This window comes from Plutella xylostella, chromosome 7, assembly GCF_932276165.1.
Source record: "Plutella xylostella chromosome 7, ilPluXylo3.1, whole genome shotgun sequence".
In the NCBI taxonomy this organism is placed as follows: Eukaryota; Metazoa; Arthropoda; class Insecta; order Lepidoptera; family Plutellidae; genus Plutella; species Plutella xylostella.
In genome coordinates this window covers 4,474,828-4,493,476 of record NC_063987.1, presented here as the reverse complement: position 1 = coordinate 4,493,476, position 18,649 = coordinate 4,474,828, and the positions used below count along the sequence as shown (strand labels likewise).

Genomic DNA, 18,649 nt, shown 5'->3' with positions numbered 1-18,649 from the left:
ACAGTTCCATGGTGTGACCACGCCACGGTTACTCAAGTGCTCGAGGTCAAAAGTATCCAATATTTTATATAAGTGCACTTGCGAGCAATAAAAAAGTTCCTGTGACTTAGCGCCAAATTATTCCCGACCGGAAGAAAATTTGTTGGTCATGTGTTTTTTTTACACACCTAAGCCCGGGGTGTATGTTTCTCAGCGTGTATGTATATGCATGATCTCCATGAACGTGCGTGAAAGAGTTTACCGTGTACCTACATATACGGCTGTGCGTGTTTTCTATAAAAACGGAACGAGGTAGAGTCGCGGTTAGCGCTACAGTTTTGTTTTTCCGAATCTTCGGAGCGCTGCTCTATCTGGTTGTTTTAAGCGCGCCGATTGGGAGAAAACATATGTTCGTTCGCTCGTCGATTTAAAAAGTGACTGCAGTTACTTAAAAACAACGTTTGAACACGTATTCACGCAAGCAGCAGCGTGACGCGGGGCAGTGTGGGAACTGGAGGGTTACTCTATACTGACGAAAAACGAACGAACGAGAGCTGTCGTGCAATCGGCACGTTTACAATGAGATAGAGTCGTGGCTCGCGCAGCAGCGCCCCGGAACTTAGTTTTTCGTGATATAGAGTGACCCCCCAGAGAGCCGCCCAACATCGCCAACACCGCTCGTCTGCCGTACGCGTCCGCTCAGACAGTTGCTTGTCAGCTGTATACGTATTGTCTTCCACTGCACCGTCCCAGCCCAGACGAGTATAGCTTCTGTTCCACTGCGGTATAGTCGAAAGCTCTTTACAAAGCTTCTGATATCTAGTGGACCAGCCATCAGCCGCGTCGGTAACAAAGGTGCATCTTCGTTGAATAAACACGGCCGTCGCACGTCACTCAAATGTGGTGGTTGTGTTGTGGCGGGAAAATGTTTTCAATGCATAGGTAATTTGCGTTTAATTTTAACATTTGGATGTTGGGAGGCAATGGTAGTGATTGTGAAGTAAGACAATTTTGCACTGAAATATGACAAATGGAAAATCATATTTCCTATACTACATATAATATAAATTTATACCCCCCTTATTCATAAAGGGGATAATATTATCAAAGAAGAGTCGAATTTCGAACAAGGAATATAAAATTGGTACTTAAAAAAATAGGCGGCTTCACATATATATGAAACGTAAAGTATATAAAAGTAAAATCATCACATCACATAATTACAAAGGAGAGTTCAATATCCGGTACATTGTTAATTGAAACAGACGAAAATACCGTATTCAAAGCTATTTCACCGACTTCAAATAAGAAAAGTAGGTTCCCTATACTTCGGTAATACAATGAGTCTGTGGCCGTCCAAAAAACAATGTGTGGACGTCATGCGTCAGTTGTATCGAGGTATTCAACTAATCACGGTCGATTCACACGGCATATCAACGGCTTTAAGCGGACGTCAACACCTGACAAGTTACCTTCTAATGGACGATTCCTCCATGAACCTATCTATACTTTGACAGACACACAACTCGATACGATATTTTTTAAGAGTACGTACTTCGATCATATATATCCAAGATACAGCAACAACGCACGTAAAACGGCCCGGCAAAATAGCGCTTATATTTATGACAAGCGCTGTTTCACTGTCTAGGTGAAATAATAATAATAAACCTTTATTTCAGGCATCAGTGGCCCATATTATAAACTAAACACATACATTTTAAATCATACAAAATAATAAATAAAAATAACATAATTATAACATTTAACTAACTTAAACTCTAGCACTATTAATAGCCATAAGTCTTTAGTGAATGCGGTAAGGTCTGATCGAAGGTTCCGTAGCTGAAAAAAGCGGAAACCTTTGTGAAAGTTATTTTATGGCAAACGTTATTACGTTACTACGTTATTACAATGGCACTGAAAACGTAGTGTAGAACGCCCTCACGCCAGATGGAGTGACAACTTTCTATAAATAAGTAAACATATTTCAGGACATTTCAGAAAGCAGTCCCTAAAAGGGCGATACTTGCGTATACAAATATACGAAAAGGTGACAAGTGGAGGGAAAAGAAGTTAAAACGAGAGAAAATATGAAGAAAAATAAATTGATCGACGGGAGCTCGCAGGCAACAGCTAGTTTGTTTATAGAGTTTATACAACCACTCGCTTGGTAATCCAATTATACATCAAAGAAGCCTCAACAGCTTGTAGCGATTAACAACGTCGTAAAAATTGATTATAACTCAGAAGTTATCTGGTCCGGCTACTGAGTTCTGTGCTTTATCATAATGTTGTGATACGCGTTATGCACGCAATGCTGTATTTACCTTCTGCATTGAATAGACGTGTGAACTGTAATAGTAGACATAAAATAACCAGGTATGCCTGCAGCTCAGAGCTCTAGCTTCCTAAACTCAAATTACGAATTCGTGGCACTGTTTTCCATCGATAGAAGACCATAAGGAAAAATCGCTGCGAGTACTAAACACAACTCTGGAAACAGCGTATAAAAAAATTATGATGATTGGATATTTTTTTGGCATATGTGTATCGATTCTAAAAGAGCATACTTTGAAGGTAATAAAATAAATTTGGATGTATAACAAACATTTTGAGTTTTATTGATCCAGTCTCGATACTTTTTACACAGATTTTAGTCTTTGAAGGTAATAAAATAAATTTGGATGTATAACAAACATTTTGAGTTTTATTGATCCAGTCTCGATACTTTTTACACAGATTTTAGTATATGTCCGTATGTACCCATTCAATAGTTTTATCTATCCACAGCTATTAGGAAAGCCATGCGACATTTAGATTCGCACAAACGAATATAAACAAAACTTTCTGTTTTGATATTCTAATGCGAAGTTATTTACGATGGCGCGACCATTCTTGTATTGAAAAGCATTTCGCCTGTATTTGCCAATAATTTTGTTATTATAAACCACCGGGATATGTTTACGAGTGAAATATAAATACGGGTTTATGGTGATAACTTAATAAGTCAGTCTGCAGTCCCTTTGTAGAGAACGGAAATTGCAGGAAATGCCTTTTATGAGCTGTCGGTATATAGAGACAATGATGATGATGATGATTGATGTCTTAATATAATACGTATGCATGCAGTGATAGGTTTCCAAACTAATCCTTTTAATTTATAAGTGGTTTGGAGTGAGTTATATTTAAAGCGGTGGTAGCTCAGTCGGGTAAGCGCCCGCTTCTCACGCAAGAGATGCGGGTTCGAATCCCGGCCCTGACATGTACCAATGAGTTCTTTTAACTTAAGTACAATGTATACCATCGCTCTTACGGTGAAGGGAAACATCGTGAGTAAACCTGTATATCTAGATTTAGTAAGTCTAGATATGTGAACCCACCAACCCGCAGTGGACCAGCATGGTGGGAAATGGTCCAAGCTTAGGAAGGCGGTTTCAGACCTTGGGGATATGCACAAAGGTTCCACTCGAGAGAGCCAGGTGCAGGTACTTACACCCCCACAGAGAATAGAATAGAATAGAGTTATATTTATGTCGATTCTGTTTTTTTTTAATAATGTCAAACTACCTATAACATTTTTTAACAAAAGAGTTATTGCCAAAGCAGGAAGGTGTGGAAGGAGCCTTGAGGGTTACTCTATACTGTCGAAAAACGAACGAGTGCTGTAGTGCCATCGGCACGTGTAATACAACGAGAGTACAGTGCTCCAAAATTGATAATGCGCATAGAAATCTTTGACAGATCGGTTGTTTTCGATTATGTGACACATGATATTGACTCCTATTTCTTTCAAACAAGGTGCAAAATGCAAGTGTTTTTTTAAGGCTATTACGATTTAATGATTCGGGTGTGAAGATCTGCATGTGCATTATTAATTTTGGACAAGTGTACAGAGGGAGTCTTGCCTCACGCAGCAGCGGCAGCGCTCCGAAACAGTTTTTAGTAATATAGAGTGACTCTACCTATACGACACAAATTAACTTAAGTACCTGTTCTTTAATTACAGATTTATTATGTTCGTTATTATTGTGGTTATTACATACCGCATTTTGATGAGATTTTGTGGCACTTTGTTTTGTTCATTTGTGAACATTCATCTTAAGTTGATTCTTTCTTGCTTGTTTATGAACATTTTCCTTTCAGTACCTACTCGTATTGACGCAAACTGTGATATTGGTCGTATTTATAATTATTTAATACGGAATAACAATAACTGCTGTAATTTATAACAAAACAAATGTCTGTGCTATGAGTTATTGCGTAGGAAAGCTTTTGTTCAAAGATTTCAATAAACTCGTTTTAGTACTTTTAATAGCCAGTAGTCCCAGTTAGCCGTAGTTAGACTCGTAGTAAAATTATACTTTAGCCTGTGGTGTAAACGTAAGCTTTCGTTTTTTAAAGCGTAATTGAAAACAAATGTTTTCTAAGCTCCGAGTCATTTTATGAGTACTATGAATTGATAAATTGTATTTTTTTATAAGAACGGTAACGTATACATTACTTTTTACACAGTTTGAATGGAAAAATGTTGCATTTTTTGAATTTCTGAATCATGATTGTTGATAAGTACACACACACACACACACACACACGCACTCACGCCTTGTACTAATGTACTTGCGGGGTAGGCAGAGGTGCATTGCTGCACCCACTTTTCGCCAGAGTGTTATGTTAGTCCCAATGTAATAGGGGGCGAACCTATTGCCATTTTACGGGCACATCCAAGACCCGAGAACAAATATCTGTGTATAATATCTGCCCCAGCCGGGAATCGAACCCGGGACCATCGGCTCAGTAGTCTGGTCACCAACCACTACGCCATTCGGTCGTGTTGATAAGTAATTGAAAAATAATGTTAATTACACACTTTATAACAGTAATAATGTGCCATACGTTGGACTTAATGCTAAAAACATTTTATGCCGTTCAACCCGCAATATGGTAAGGAAACATGTGCAAAAAAATAATATTAAAAAATGCTATCTATGCAGTCAAAACCTAGTTAAAGGTGATAGTAAACTTTACGCTCTACATTTGTACACGTATAAGCCTATAGTCTATAAACTATTGGACGATTCCGCCTTCTCTTATCCCTTGCAGTGTCGCCAACAATGCAATATGTCGAAACAGGGAAGTCCCGAGTGTTTGACGTTCACCACCGGAGATGCACGGCCGCCGACCCAAATATAAATATAAATTAGTTATTTGTAGCAGTTCCTACTTTCAAATAGTTTAGGCGACACGACGCGTTCCGATGAAGTGTTGCTTTTAAATTGATATTCGTTTCTTGACTACAGTTTTACATTTGGCGACGAAGTGGTGGCCAAAATTATAAACATTGGGATTTAGTACTTAACATAAATGTAACTTAAATAGTTATATCTATGTACCTATATAAGTACATCTACTTACTTATTTATTTATTTATTTATTTATTTATTTATTTATTTATTTATTTATTTAAAGGAAAACTTACAGCTAGAGATATCAGTAAAAATAGCAAAGTATGAGACAGACAGCCAATTACAAGTTTCCACATGTAAGAAACAAAATATTGCCATTATGCCTAATAAGTTCTACTTATTTCAGTGAATAGTAATAAATAAAAGTAAAAAACATTAAAATAGCCTTAAATAATAACTTTACGTAACTATAAGTGAGATTACAAATAAATGAAGTGAATGTGCCTATTACACAAAATATCTATATAAATATCTACCTACTTAACAAATTTAGAGCTGAATTTGTCGGTCAGACAGAAGTATGCCATTTTAGGGTTACTAACAAATAAGTCAAGACCTGGGTATTCTCTGGTCAGGGAGTTAAATGATCGTGAGGCTCTTAAAAGAAATGAGTTCTGTCGGTAGTTTGTGTGAACTACTGGTACATGCAAAATAGTCTTTTGTCTCATTTGACGATCAGGGGCTAATATGTTAATTTTACCTAATAAATTATTATGATTAAATTACTTAGCAACATATATAAGCAAATAAATAATGCATTGGACTTAATTTTTAAATACTTATGCGTGTTGTACTACTTACGCCTGGTTAAGCCGAATAAGTAAATCTCTATCGTAAAATTAATAGCCCAAAAGAGAGCCGTCAATTAACCTCACATTTACCGTTAACGACCATCACCACATTACACCATAAAAAGACCCTTAACCCTTCGCGCGTCACTGGCCGTAAACCTTAAACCACATGTCACCGGGCCAGCTGATTAAAAAAACAAAAACAGATCAGCGGAAGCGCATGCGCGGTGGCTCGCGCGCGGGAGGGTGGCTGCATCGACTAAAAGCGAGGGTGATCGCCGCGCGGCTCCAGTCAGCTGACGACCGCCGTCGCAACCACACGTCTGTTCCCCGCGTCGCTCCGCGCAGTGTCTCTGTGTTAACACAACCCTCTCGTGAATTACAATGGCCACCTACGCCCAATTCAAGCACGTCGAGCTGTACAAGATCGGTCATGGCAAGAACAGGTAAGCCAGAATCACACAGCGGCCTATTATTTTCAGGATGTGAATAGAGGGTGCGAGAGAAAGAGGGATGCTGCGGGTTGTGTAAGGTCAAGGATTATGCGTAAAAAGTTCATAAGCATAATTTTGTTGATGATAATCTTTTTAAAAATCTATTGTGTTCCCAAAAAAAATAATCATAAATCGAACCTATCGGTATTTATAACTTGAAAAAAATAAATTTTAATCAAAAAATGAACAGTTTTTCGTTAAATTCACTACAAATTAATATCACATTAGTGGAGAAAAATATTAGGATATTTTTAATTACACTAGATTTTTGAAAAATATTCTGTTTTATTGTAAATTTTCAGCAAATGCAGAGTGCGTTGACCCTTTTTCCTTGACTAGGTAGGTAAATAATATATATTACTAATTATTTAATTTATTATTATGTTTACCTTATAATATAATTGTCACGATTGATCTTGTTTTAGATAATTAAAAAAGTGTACATAATAAATAAAATAAATGTAAAAAAAAGAACGACCCAAAACGATAAAATGATGTGCGATAAAAATCGACAATACTGAAATTTAAAAGTACTAACTATTAATTTTATTGTATAAATACCAGATTTAATAAATAACTTGGCTTCCATGGTTTTCCATGAAAATGTCATGTGGTTCAAACACCATTTATATTCCATTTCCTACCGACCTCGTTTTTACGCATTTTACGAACTAGTATGATCCCATAACGTTCGTTACAGCTAAAGGGTTAAGTTAAAATATTTTTTTGCTTAAGAAATAATTTCCAATTTGATACAATACTTAATGAAATATTTACTTATCAATTGGATGTTACGTGTAAAAAAGTCAACTGTAAACTTTCATCTATAAATCTGGAGGAATGCAAGATTATATATTTTTATTTTGACGATGTTTTTACTAATTGTAACTTCTGAACCTGTATAAAAGCTTTCGTTTTTGAGTCAGAAATAAATACTATTCACGATGACTTCACTATGAGCTTTCCATCTTCTAATATTATGCGACTAATTATGAAGATGGTGTACATAGGAAATTCAAATAGAGCATGTCGTTTGTTCAGTGGAAATCATTTGAAAACCAAAGAACAAAATTGACTACCTCTTGGTCACAGCAAGACGATTTCTTGGTTTAAAAATAAAGCACCCTATGTATTTCGAAGCAATGGGTTAGTGTAAGTTGGGGTGTTTATTTACATATTCAGTAGGCGAAGGAAAGGTTTATTTTCGGATTATTAATGAGTTTTCGTGTAGATATGTATGCTTGGAAAAATATGTAATTATAACTTTACCCTCGTCTAATACGTAGCTATGCTTGTCGTGCTTTTAATTGTTTGGTGGTATGACTATTTACAATTATTCTAAAATTATATTAGTTAATACTTACAGGAGAATCTGCCATGTTTTAAAGAAATTATTTGAAAAAGTTTGGTGCTATGTATAGCAGGCTAGTAGCAAATAACTCCTAAACGGAAAATGCTAGCTTAAAGATACCGTCTGCAATATTGAAGTAAGTAAATTTAACAGCGCATCAGAATATTACCAAGTAAAAACGTAAATAAGTATTTCAAATAGTATTTGAAATAGGCCAATATATATTTTTCGCCATTTTTGAGAGGAACTTTTTCATTACTTTTCATTAATTTTAAAGGTAAAAAGTGTTCGAAAGTGCTGTCAAGTTGACACTAGTCGCACTCGCATTCTATTCTATATTTTTCGTGATCGCCCTGCAGGACCCCAATTCTCGACCACTAGTCTTTAATGTCTAGTGTCAGTGGCGCGACGTAACGCCAACGAACGTATTTTGCTATTTGCCACCTAAAATCCTCAGTCGTACCGATGCCGATAATGGGCGCCGGGCCTAAATAGTAACCATTTTGCAATTAATTCTTACACTAAACATTAAAGACTATATAGGGGCCTTACCACAAAAAATTAGGCAGTATTTAACGGGTGTTTTGTGCTGTCAAACGCCTACAAAATCTGTCAAATTTCGTTTTAAACACCTGTTAAATAGTGTTTAAAGTTTTTTGTGGTAGCGCAGTAGTAGTCGAGAATTGGGGTCCAGCGACCATAGTGCACGGGACGACCAGACGAGTTTTTCACGTATCGGTCGGGTCGCGTGCCGGGCCGTCTCATTTGCATCCCGCCCGGAAAGCGCCGATTACGCGCAGACACCAGACGCAGGAGCCCCGAGGGCTTTTCGTATACGATGTGTGTGTCAACAAGGCCCGCAAAAGTATTTTATTTATTTACACTGTATCGTACATAAAATGGTGACATTACATAACACAGGTTTACAAACAGACTTACATTATTTGCATACAATTACAATGGCCGGCTAATTGGCAAAAAGTAATTCCTTCCAGCCAATCTTCGATTGTAGTGTAGTATAAGCTTAACATATGCGGCAGATGTGAAAATGTATGTACCTCTACAGCATTGCGTCATTAGATTCGTAAAAGAGACATTGGATGCAATGCAAAATAAAATATCCGGGCAATACCTTGCTGAATAACAATGAGTATAATCGGACATTTCGTACGCAGACGACCTTGTGCGTTTAAGCTGCCCCCTTTGTATGCCCTAGATCTAGGCCGTAATTTACAAGTCCTAAGCTGCGTTACCTGAGCCTGCTTCACCCCCTAACACCCTGTTTGGGGGATTAAACATTTCGGTTTTAAGAAGTTATTGTTTAATTACATGAAGGAATATTAATACTAATAAATAAAATCAGTCGTTTTCCACATTCAATTTTAAAATTATACTGGTATTGTTTCTAACGAATGCCCGAGTCAGAGTTACTACATAAAATTGGTTAAACAACCACTGGATTTGTTTTAGTGAAATTTGATGTGCTGGCCGATATTGCATAATAAAATGTTAAGCACTTCATATTTATTTATGTAACCATGAAACGACTTGGAAATTATTTTATAGTGTTTTTTAATAATCGCTAAACGCCGCACGATTGCTCGGATATGTTAAAAAAGAAATAAAACTATATCTATACAAATAAACAAGCAAACGCAGTATCGCAATAAAAATAAAAATGTTGTTAATAAATTCTTCAGACTTTCCGTATGTTTTGTGTAGCCGAGCAACCCGGAGCAGTGATGGCATAGGAAAGGTTTTACCACTTTCACACCTCTTTATTGTTGATTGGTCCGAGTACACTCCTGATAAGTGTTTACTAAGTGGCCACTTAGACCGACACAAGTAGTTACTCCCAACCGAATGTGTAAACAAAAAGAAATTCAACTTAAAAAATGCAGCAATAATTGAAACTTTATCTCCGCACGCCACACGCAGAAAAAAACACTAACGGCATATCTAAATAGAGTAAAAAAAAGCACTCACACTTGACCGTTTTTTTATTCCAATTGTTCTGTCGCCACTATTCTCTTGACACAGATGCGTGTAACCGATAGAACGGCATTTTTTCTATCTCCATCTATGAAACATCTCAATGGATGGTTGTTTAGACAAAGATGCGATCTCGGTAAAAACAAGATTGAGCTATACGCTGCACGCTCGGCCGATGTAGATCGATAATCGTACGTTGCAAAAAAAAAAACTCGTCACATATCGGGACGGTACAGCAAGTTGAAGTTGATATCAGAGTGGACTGGTTATAAAACGACAAGGGTTTTAAGCTGTAACTGTTACGAACTGTACTGTAATTTAAGTATTATATACGAATATATAAAAGGCAGCAGTAAGTAAAAAGTACATTTACAGGAATGTAGTCCATTACTACATAATTATTATACGGACGGGACATAATAATAATTATTACAAATTAAATTACAACTGTGAAAAAGTAACAATTTATTGCTTATCTTCGGATCATGCATTCTTAAGCTAAAATGAAGATAAAATCATAAACTGTCCAGCTCGAACATTACGTTGAAACTTTTTCTTCTCTGGTAGAGTCAAAATTCAAGAGACGTGTGAGTGGTCAAGCCAGATCTAGACTATTCTAGACATATCGTTAATATCATCAGTTTCAAAATCTAGATCAAGTCGAGATGCTATTGTTGAACATTATTCTTAGGACACAAGTACCATAGTCTAATAACTATAATATTCGATATACGAATTGTCTTATCTGTCATGTGCACCTTTTGAAATATACTCTGCGAATACATTACTGTTAATAAATCCTAAAAGATCTTTTCAATCCTCGACCTTCTGATCAATTCATATTTACAACAGGTTATGGGCCCAGTCCTACTTGCATTTGGTGAAAGTTTGTAGTAAAAAGAATAAAAAATAACAAAATAACAAAATTCCAAATTTTCACAACCTCAAAAGGCGCTGTCATACCGGTAAAGCATAATAATGGGATCCAATATGTTCTCCATACCGAAGCTTACCGGACGGGACAATTTTGCAAGCTGGAAGTTTGCTGTGGAAGCCTATTTACAGCACGAAGAACTCTGGGACTGTGTGACCGGGGAAGGAGCAGATACGAAGAAAGATATAAAAGCTAAGTCAAAACTTATCTTACTAATCGATCCCCAGCTATATGTCCATGTTCAAGCTGCAAAAACATGCAAAGAGGTATGGGACAATTTGAAAAAGGCTTTCGAGGATTCCGGCCTGCTCCGTAAAGTGGGTTTGCTTTAGGATCTGATTAACACTAATTTGAATTCGAGTACAAACGTAGAAGACTACATAAGTAAAATAATGTCTTCAGCACACAAGTTACGTGAAATTGGGTTTTCTGTTGATGATGAATGGCTTGGGACATTGATGTTAGCCGGGTTGCCTGATGAATATAGGCCTATGATAATGGGTATTGAAAGTTCTGGTATAAAAATTAGTGCAGACTTGATCAAGAACAAATTGTTGCAAGAGATAAAGTCTGAGGGCACTACTGTCTTTTATACAAACTCTGGAAAACCACAACATCACGGGAATAAAAATAGCCAACAGAGTAAACCCAAAGGACCCCGTTGTTTCAACTGTAACAAATATGGCCACATAAGTAGTAAGTGCTGGTTTAAAAATAAAAAGACTGATGATGATAAAAAAGGATTCGTTGCTGCATTTTCAGCGAGCATGGTGAATGAGGCTGACAGCTGGTATGTGGACTCCGGTGCCTCATCGCACATGACCATGTGCCGCAGTTGGCTGCAGGACGAAGCAACACCGACCATCAAGAGCATCCGAGTAGCCAATGGCAAGACTCTTCAAGTGGAAAGTTCCGGTAATGTTCCTATTAAAGTCATTAATCATAAAACTGGAAATGTTGAGAAGATTCTGATTAAAAATGTTCTGTATGTTCCTGAACTATCAACAAACCTTTTGTCAGTCAGCAAAATAGTAAACAGTGGCATGAAAATTGAGTTTAACGGTAAGGGATGTGAGTTATATAAAAATGGCCAAAGGGTAGCTACTGCTACAATAGTTAATGACACTTATAAGTTGAATACTTACCGGAGTGAAGAAAGAGCAATGATATCTATAAAAGAAGAAGACAGATATCTCTGGCACCAACGAATGGGTCATCTGAATTTTAATGACATTAATAAAATGGAGAAGTGCACAATTGGTGTTAAGTTGACTTCACAGGAAGAAGATGTTATGTGTAAAACCTGTCTGGAAGGTAAACAAACACGGCATCCATTTCAAAATGAAGGCTCCTGGGCAAAAGAATTGCTAGAGCTGATCCACACCGATGTACATGTGGACCGATTGAGAGCTCCCGAGCAAAAGAATTGCTAGAGCTCATCCACACCGATTTATGTGGACCGATTGAGAACCAAGAAGAATGGACGGGAGATTGGAACGGACGGACGACAAGAAACTTATCATGTACTCCGATTACAATGTACTGCGATAATAATACAATGTCGAATTACCACGTCTGAAGCATCAAGCATATATAGCAGCTATGGGATTGCGTCCAGGGGAGGATGTTGAACATTATTCTTAGGACACAAGTACCATAGTCTAATAACTATAATATTCGATATACGAATTGTCTTATCTGTCATGTGCACCTTTTGAAATATACTCTGCGAATACATTACTGTTAATAAATCCTAAAAGATCTTTTCAATCCTCGACCTTCTGATCAATTCATATTTACAACAGCTATTATGACAAGATAAATTAAAATATTATGCATGATAATCTGAGAACCTGATCAAATCTCAGACGTTAAAAAATATTTAATTAATGGTAGCCATTCTGAAGCCACTAATATTAAATTTTTGCTAAATTTAATATTAGTGTAATGCGCAAATCTCTATGTTCCATATCCAAAAGTACCTACTGAAATGTATATCTAAGGTGTGCTCAGAATCAATACCAATGCTGTAGGTAATTTCATAAAATCTTAAAAACCAAAATTTGTGAAGAAAAATACAAAACGAAAGCATGGAATGGATAACCACTACTATGTAATAAAGTACGGTACGACGATACACATACGATGCACAAATGTACTGTAATCGAGTAAAAAAACTAATCGATCGGACGAGGAATCGAGATACCGATACGAGTATGCCGGTGATGTGATGACGACAAAAACTGCACATGAAAGTGTATCGTGTTCTGTGCTGTGTCTTTCACCATTCGATTTCAATTTCGAGCTATTTGCAAAATTCGTTCTCGTTTCTTACCACCAAATAGGAAATTTGCCTACGTAGGTATTTTATGGGCCAGTTGCTTTTAACTAGTGTGCCGAATCGTGATACCTCAGTACTTTCAGTACCTCCCTATGTACTTAAGTTCAGAATTCTCCCTAGATACTAATAAGATAAAGAATGACAGAATGTACAATAGCCCAAAAACATATTTATATATTTTTTTACCTAGGCATACGATTATAAATAAGTAGTAAGTACTAAGTAGCAAGTTGAAGGAACAGATGATTTCACAATTTTCACATCTTTCACCAATATATACCAGTTTGCATTAGAAGGTCGTGAATTGCGTGTTTTGTCAAAATTAGAGTAAGTAACAGTAAGGGATGGTACACCGAGTTATCGAGTTCCTACATAGCATAGAGGTTATTCGTGACCCGTAAAAAAATACACATAAGTTTAAAACATGATAAATGGGGTCGTTTGCTTATAAATTTGCGTGTCAAGATTGCGACCCTAACTTTTGATTTGATTTTTAGTGGAAAATTGTTATGTCTAGTTTTATGCTGGTGTAGTATCTGAATTACCATTGCGTAGCTTAGCCCCAATTTCTCCATAGTCGGTTATCTAACCGACCAGGGATGGTTCATCAATTATACGTCATCTCCATATAAAATTCTTGACAGATGTGTCAAAAGTCAACCACTAATATTCGGTTATGATCTAATAGACTATGGAGAAATTGGCACTTAGATTTGGAGGCCCCCCGACCTGCTGGACCGATGACATTAGACAAGTAGCCGACTGTCACTGGGCGAGGAAGGCCGAGGACAGAGTGTAGTTGCGCTCCTTGAGAGAGGCCTTTTTCCAGCAGTGATCGATTAAGGCATTAAAATAAATGATGTATTCTTTCACGATGCTACTCACAACTTTTTCCTTGATCAACCTCATACATCACATATTCTCATACATCACATCATCACATCTCATATATTATCCTCACACATACACATATTTGGAAGAGAAATTGTAACAAGTGCACTGCCATAGAACACAAAAAAACATATTCTTGTTTAATAACCAGCCAACAACTAACTGCGTTAGTTCAATTAAAATGCCGACGCGGCGTTGTCTGTTCTCGACGGATAGTTTCGAAAATTCCTTGAAATTATCTCACACTGCTCCGGTACTGCTTGTGACATTATCACTCATACAGCATTCGACATTTCACACAACGATTTTTAAACTCGAACACGTGAAAAAAAAATCTCTTATAAAATTATATAAGGCTGTTGGTAGTCGCGATTTAATAATGAACAGAGTAAGTATAATATTCTTTACTTGCTTATGAGTTATCATATCACAAATCAAATAATTTAGTTTTTTTTACTTAAAGTACATTGGAGCTTTGACCGCTTGCTTGTATCGCGGCATTCTGCTGAACCTTTCAGAATTGAAATAGTACAAAGTGGAAAGCTTGAAGAACAAATTAAAAACACTTGTGTTCATATTATAAGTTCCATATACTTGCTTATATGTAATATAAGCTACTACATATATTTTCATGACTCCTCAGTGTTACTGTTATTATGGCAGCGGCTGTACATTGTAGGTACCTATAGTATAGATATATCTATACAAAAATGCAGTTCCACAGACGGACGGACAAGAGGCTGCACTTTCACCGCACATTTATCACAAACAACGCATTAGTATACAAAAAGCCCTTTGATGCGTCGACAGTTCCTTACACAAGTGACTATTTATCTATTTACCTTTTGTGTTTTCACAATTTGTTATGCTTCAATTGATGACGCTATTTCGTTTTGATTCAAATGTCGATGTATAAAAAACCGGCCTGGAAAATATACAGGGTGTCCAGTAGGAAAGTTCACTTTTCGATTCAAGAAAAATAATACTAAATTAATGAATACCCAAATTTATTTAATATGGAAATATTAAAAAACTCAGCGGGTTTTATTTTTTGAATATCATTTTATCGAATTGTTTACCATCTCATTGTACACACTCTTCTAATCAAACACGTAAATTTGCCAAAAAACTCTTACAGAGTTGCTGGGAGATATTGTTTATATTTACTGCCGGATATTTTCTTTCAGAGTCGCTAGTGATCGTAGTTTGTTTGAATACACTTTTGAATTCACATAGCCTTACAGAAAATAATAGCATGAAGTGAGGTCGGGTGACCTGGGCGACCAGCAGATGTCTCCTAAAGTCGGTGTCAATTTTTGTGGAAAAAGTGCCCTGACCGTGTCCATTGACTGCCTGGAGGTATGAAAAGGGGTCCCATCCTGTTAGAACCGTGTTTTTCTGTTATAAGGTGGTTTGTTCTTACAATAGGAGCAATAAAATTTCAATTATAATCTTATATCGCTCCGAATTGACCGTCAAAGCATGGCCATTCTCATTATAAAAAAAAAGTCCTAATCATTTACTCAGTGCACATTTTCCTGGGTACAGCATGCTCGGTACAGTGGTTGTGCAGCCCGAAATGGGTTAATTAATGATAGAACCAGCATCACTGGCCTTTTTAATCCACTTTTTGAAAAGGTTTACACTTTGGGTAACCCTTGTGGGGCGAATATTGTATTGAGAACAAAATTTCCGAATCGCAGCAGCGCATGAATTACCACCTCTACAGCAAGCTTCAACAGAAAAAGCACGTTGCGCTCCGGTCCAAAGCTCCGCAAAACCGCACTCCTGACGCGTCGATTGAGACCTCTCCTGACTTCCTCGGGCTAACGATACTAATAATATACTTATAGCCACACACACACACACGCACTCACGCCTTGTACTAATGTACTCCCTTGTGGGGTAGGCAGAGGTGCATTGCTGCACCCACTTTTCGCCAGAGTGTTATGTTAGTCCCAATGTAATAGGGGGCGGGCCTATTGCCATTTTACGGGCACATCCAAGACCCGAGAACAAATATCTGTGTTTAAACAAATATCTGCCCCAGCCGGGAATCGAACCCGGGACCATCGGCTCAGTAGTCAGGGTCACTAACCACTACACCATTCAGTCGTCTATAGCCAATGATGTAATAAATATTTGATGATGATTGATGTCCTCCACGACGTATCCGTCGACGGCGACACCGAGATGGTTCCGGGCGTGTGCTCGGCAGTGGCTGGCGAACCCGAACATTGTCTTGAATACTCTTCGGCAGGTGTAGCAGAAGAGCTGGCCACTTGAGTCTTATGTGTAGTCGTACTAATAAATATTTACATGACAATGCTTTATAGCTTATCTATTTTAAGAGTATAAATACATATAATATAGAGGGTAATTATAAAAATTTATGATTTATCCATAGATCGTTCATATATCGGTGTTATTTAGGTATTATAGCACATTAGTGTATAATGTAGATTTACCGTTAGTAGCAGGTGTAAATTATATTTGCATCCATAATGTGACGTGTTGACGAGTTGGTATCAACTTTATAATCATTTAAGTTAACTGCATGCGATAATCTTGATGTGCAAACAACGGGTCTTATAATCTGGCATAATAGCTTTGGGCACTGTTATAAAATATATATCAAAGCTTCTGCATTATTCACATATTATAAACTTGCTTTAGGTTTTATCAGAACGTCAAAGTGTTCTACATTATAACTTAATTACAAATGGTCTTCTTTTTATTCTAAAGCCCAGTAAATTACAGAGTAGCTTGGTCATAAACCAGAAAATAACCCCAGATAAAAAATACTATAATAACTAAAATATGTCATAACACCCATAACAATATAAAATAAATGGCCAGCTAATTAAAAAGACAGTAAAGCAATTTTGATATGGCTACGTAATAATAAACCTTTCGGAAAATAACGTTTTTTATAACTATAAAAAGGTAATTATTTTAACTTTATTTGCTCAGTAGGCACGGTTGGAACTTCACAGATGAGAAGTCAAAAAATAAATTAAATGTTAGCAGTATTATACCGTATAGTCGTTAAGCCTAGTCAGAGAGTCAGCCTTCGGGCGGCTTGAAAATATCTGACAGTCGGGTTGCCCACTTACCCGACAACTCTCTCAGCACAAGCTTGCTTGTGTTGGGGTCCACCAACCCGCACTTGGCCAGCGTGGTGGACTAGACCTAAATCCTTCCTTCATTGGAAGGAGACCTGTGCCCCAGCAGTGGGGACGTAATGGGTCGTGATGAGTATTATACCTAATATGGGTACAGTTATTTATTAGGTATATATACATATTTTTTAACGTAAATTTTTGTTTAAAGTAAATTAAAAAACCTAGTTTATTTTCGTTCTACATCAAATGGCGAAGAACCCGTCTGACCGTAGCATGTAATTGCTAATAAATAACAATCGGAGTGCAATAGATGGCGTCGAGCGATGCGCATCGCCTTCGCCCGTTATGTGCAATTTTTTTATCACGCGAATATCACCGGCCCGTTAGACGCAGTCAGGGGGGTCACTCTCGGCGACGAACGTACACTTCCACAAACTTATCTGTTCCGGTGAGAGTTCACATAAATGTCTAATATTTCTTCATTCTATAAGATTTTATGTTTGCTCGTATTGTTAATTCGATCTTGCGGTGTTAATAAACCCATCTAATCTTTAACAATATACAATTCATTAGTAAGTAATGAGATATGGATCAATTTAGTTCGCTGTCACCGGAACAGATAAGTTTGTCGCACTATACGTTTTACACTCACGAGCAATGAAAAGGTTCCACTGAGAAAAACACCAAATTACTCCTAAACGGAAAAGGCTAGCTTAATGATGCCTTCTGCAACATTGGAGTACATTTAACAGAGCAGATATTACCAACTAAAAACAGTAACATTTTGTTCAAATTTTAAATTAAATGTTTGAAAAAATTGAGGTCGTTTGGTGTTGGCATTTTCTGAGTGGAACTTTTTCATTTCACGTGAGTGTATAAGCTTCGCAGAGCGATGTGATAAACACGACTATCTAGTTGTACTAAACGTGCCCATTGCGTGACTAAAGTGACTATTTTCGTTAGTTTTTTATTTATTTAGAGAGTGACCCCCAGGTTGTCTTGCCACTAGAGTTAAAATTGTTGAAAACAATATTTTTTTACTTCCTACATAAATATTAAATTATACATAACTTGAAATACCTAGTTCTCCAGATTAAATTGCACTCCAAGTAGGTTTATCATATGTGGCAAATATAATACAAGCCATCTGGCCAAGAATAACTTTATATCATATCATTAACAACTTAAAGGCAGTATACGTTTTATGCCACTGATTACTCTCATTTACATCGCATGCATTAGTGTTTTATTGAGAAAGGCTTGCGAACTTTATAGCTTTTCGTATTTTATTAATTACCCCTCAGTTATGGTCACATGTACTTAGCTACTTACCTCCAAAGAGCTGTTGACTACATTGTGGGAAGATTACTGGGGCTTTTACCTAACTTGGTGAATAGTTGGTTTATGATGAAGACTCGTCGCTGAAATTTAGGTTAATCCTTACTGTGTAGTGATTTTCATGTCGGGTGAACATTTTAACTTGTAATACTTAGGTACCTGAAACA

General features: G+C 37.0%; 1 protein-coding gene across 5 annotated transcripts in view; it reads left to right on the top strand.

Moving 5' to 3' along the window:
* LOC105383385 (microtubule-associated protein Jupiter) overlaps nucleotides 1-18,649 on the top strand; it is a 160,833-nt gene that overhangs the window by 86,374 nt on the left and 55,810 nt on the right. Inside the window, exon 1 of one of the 5 annotated variants that reach the window (XM_048622059.1) lies at nucleotides 6,292-6,462. The exons of 3 other annotated variants lie outside the window; for them this stretch is intronic. In XM_048622059.1, the coding sequence (XP_048478016.1) occupies nucleotides 6,401-6,462 (62 nt within the window). In that variant the 5' untranslated portion in view covers nucleotides 6,292-6,400. Of the gene's footprint in view, nucleotides 1-6,291; nucleotides 6,463-18,649 lie in introns of those variants that run through there. One more of the 5 variants, XM_011553424.3, reaches the window with a different exon arrangement.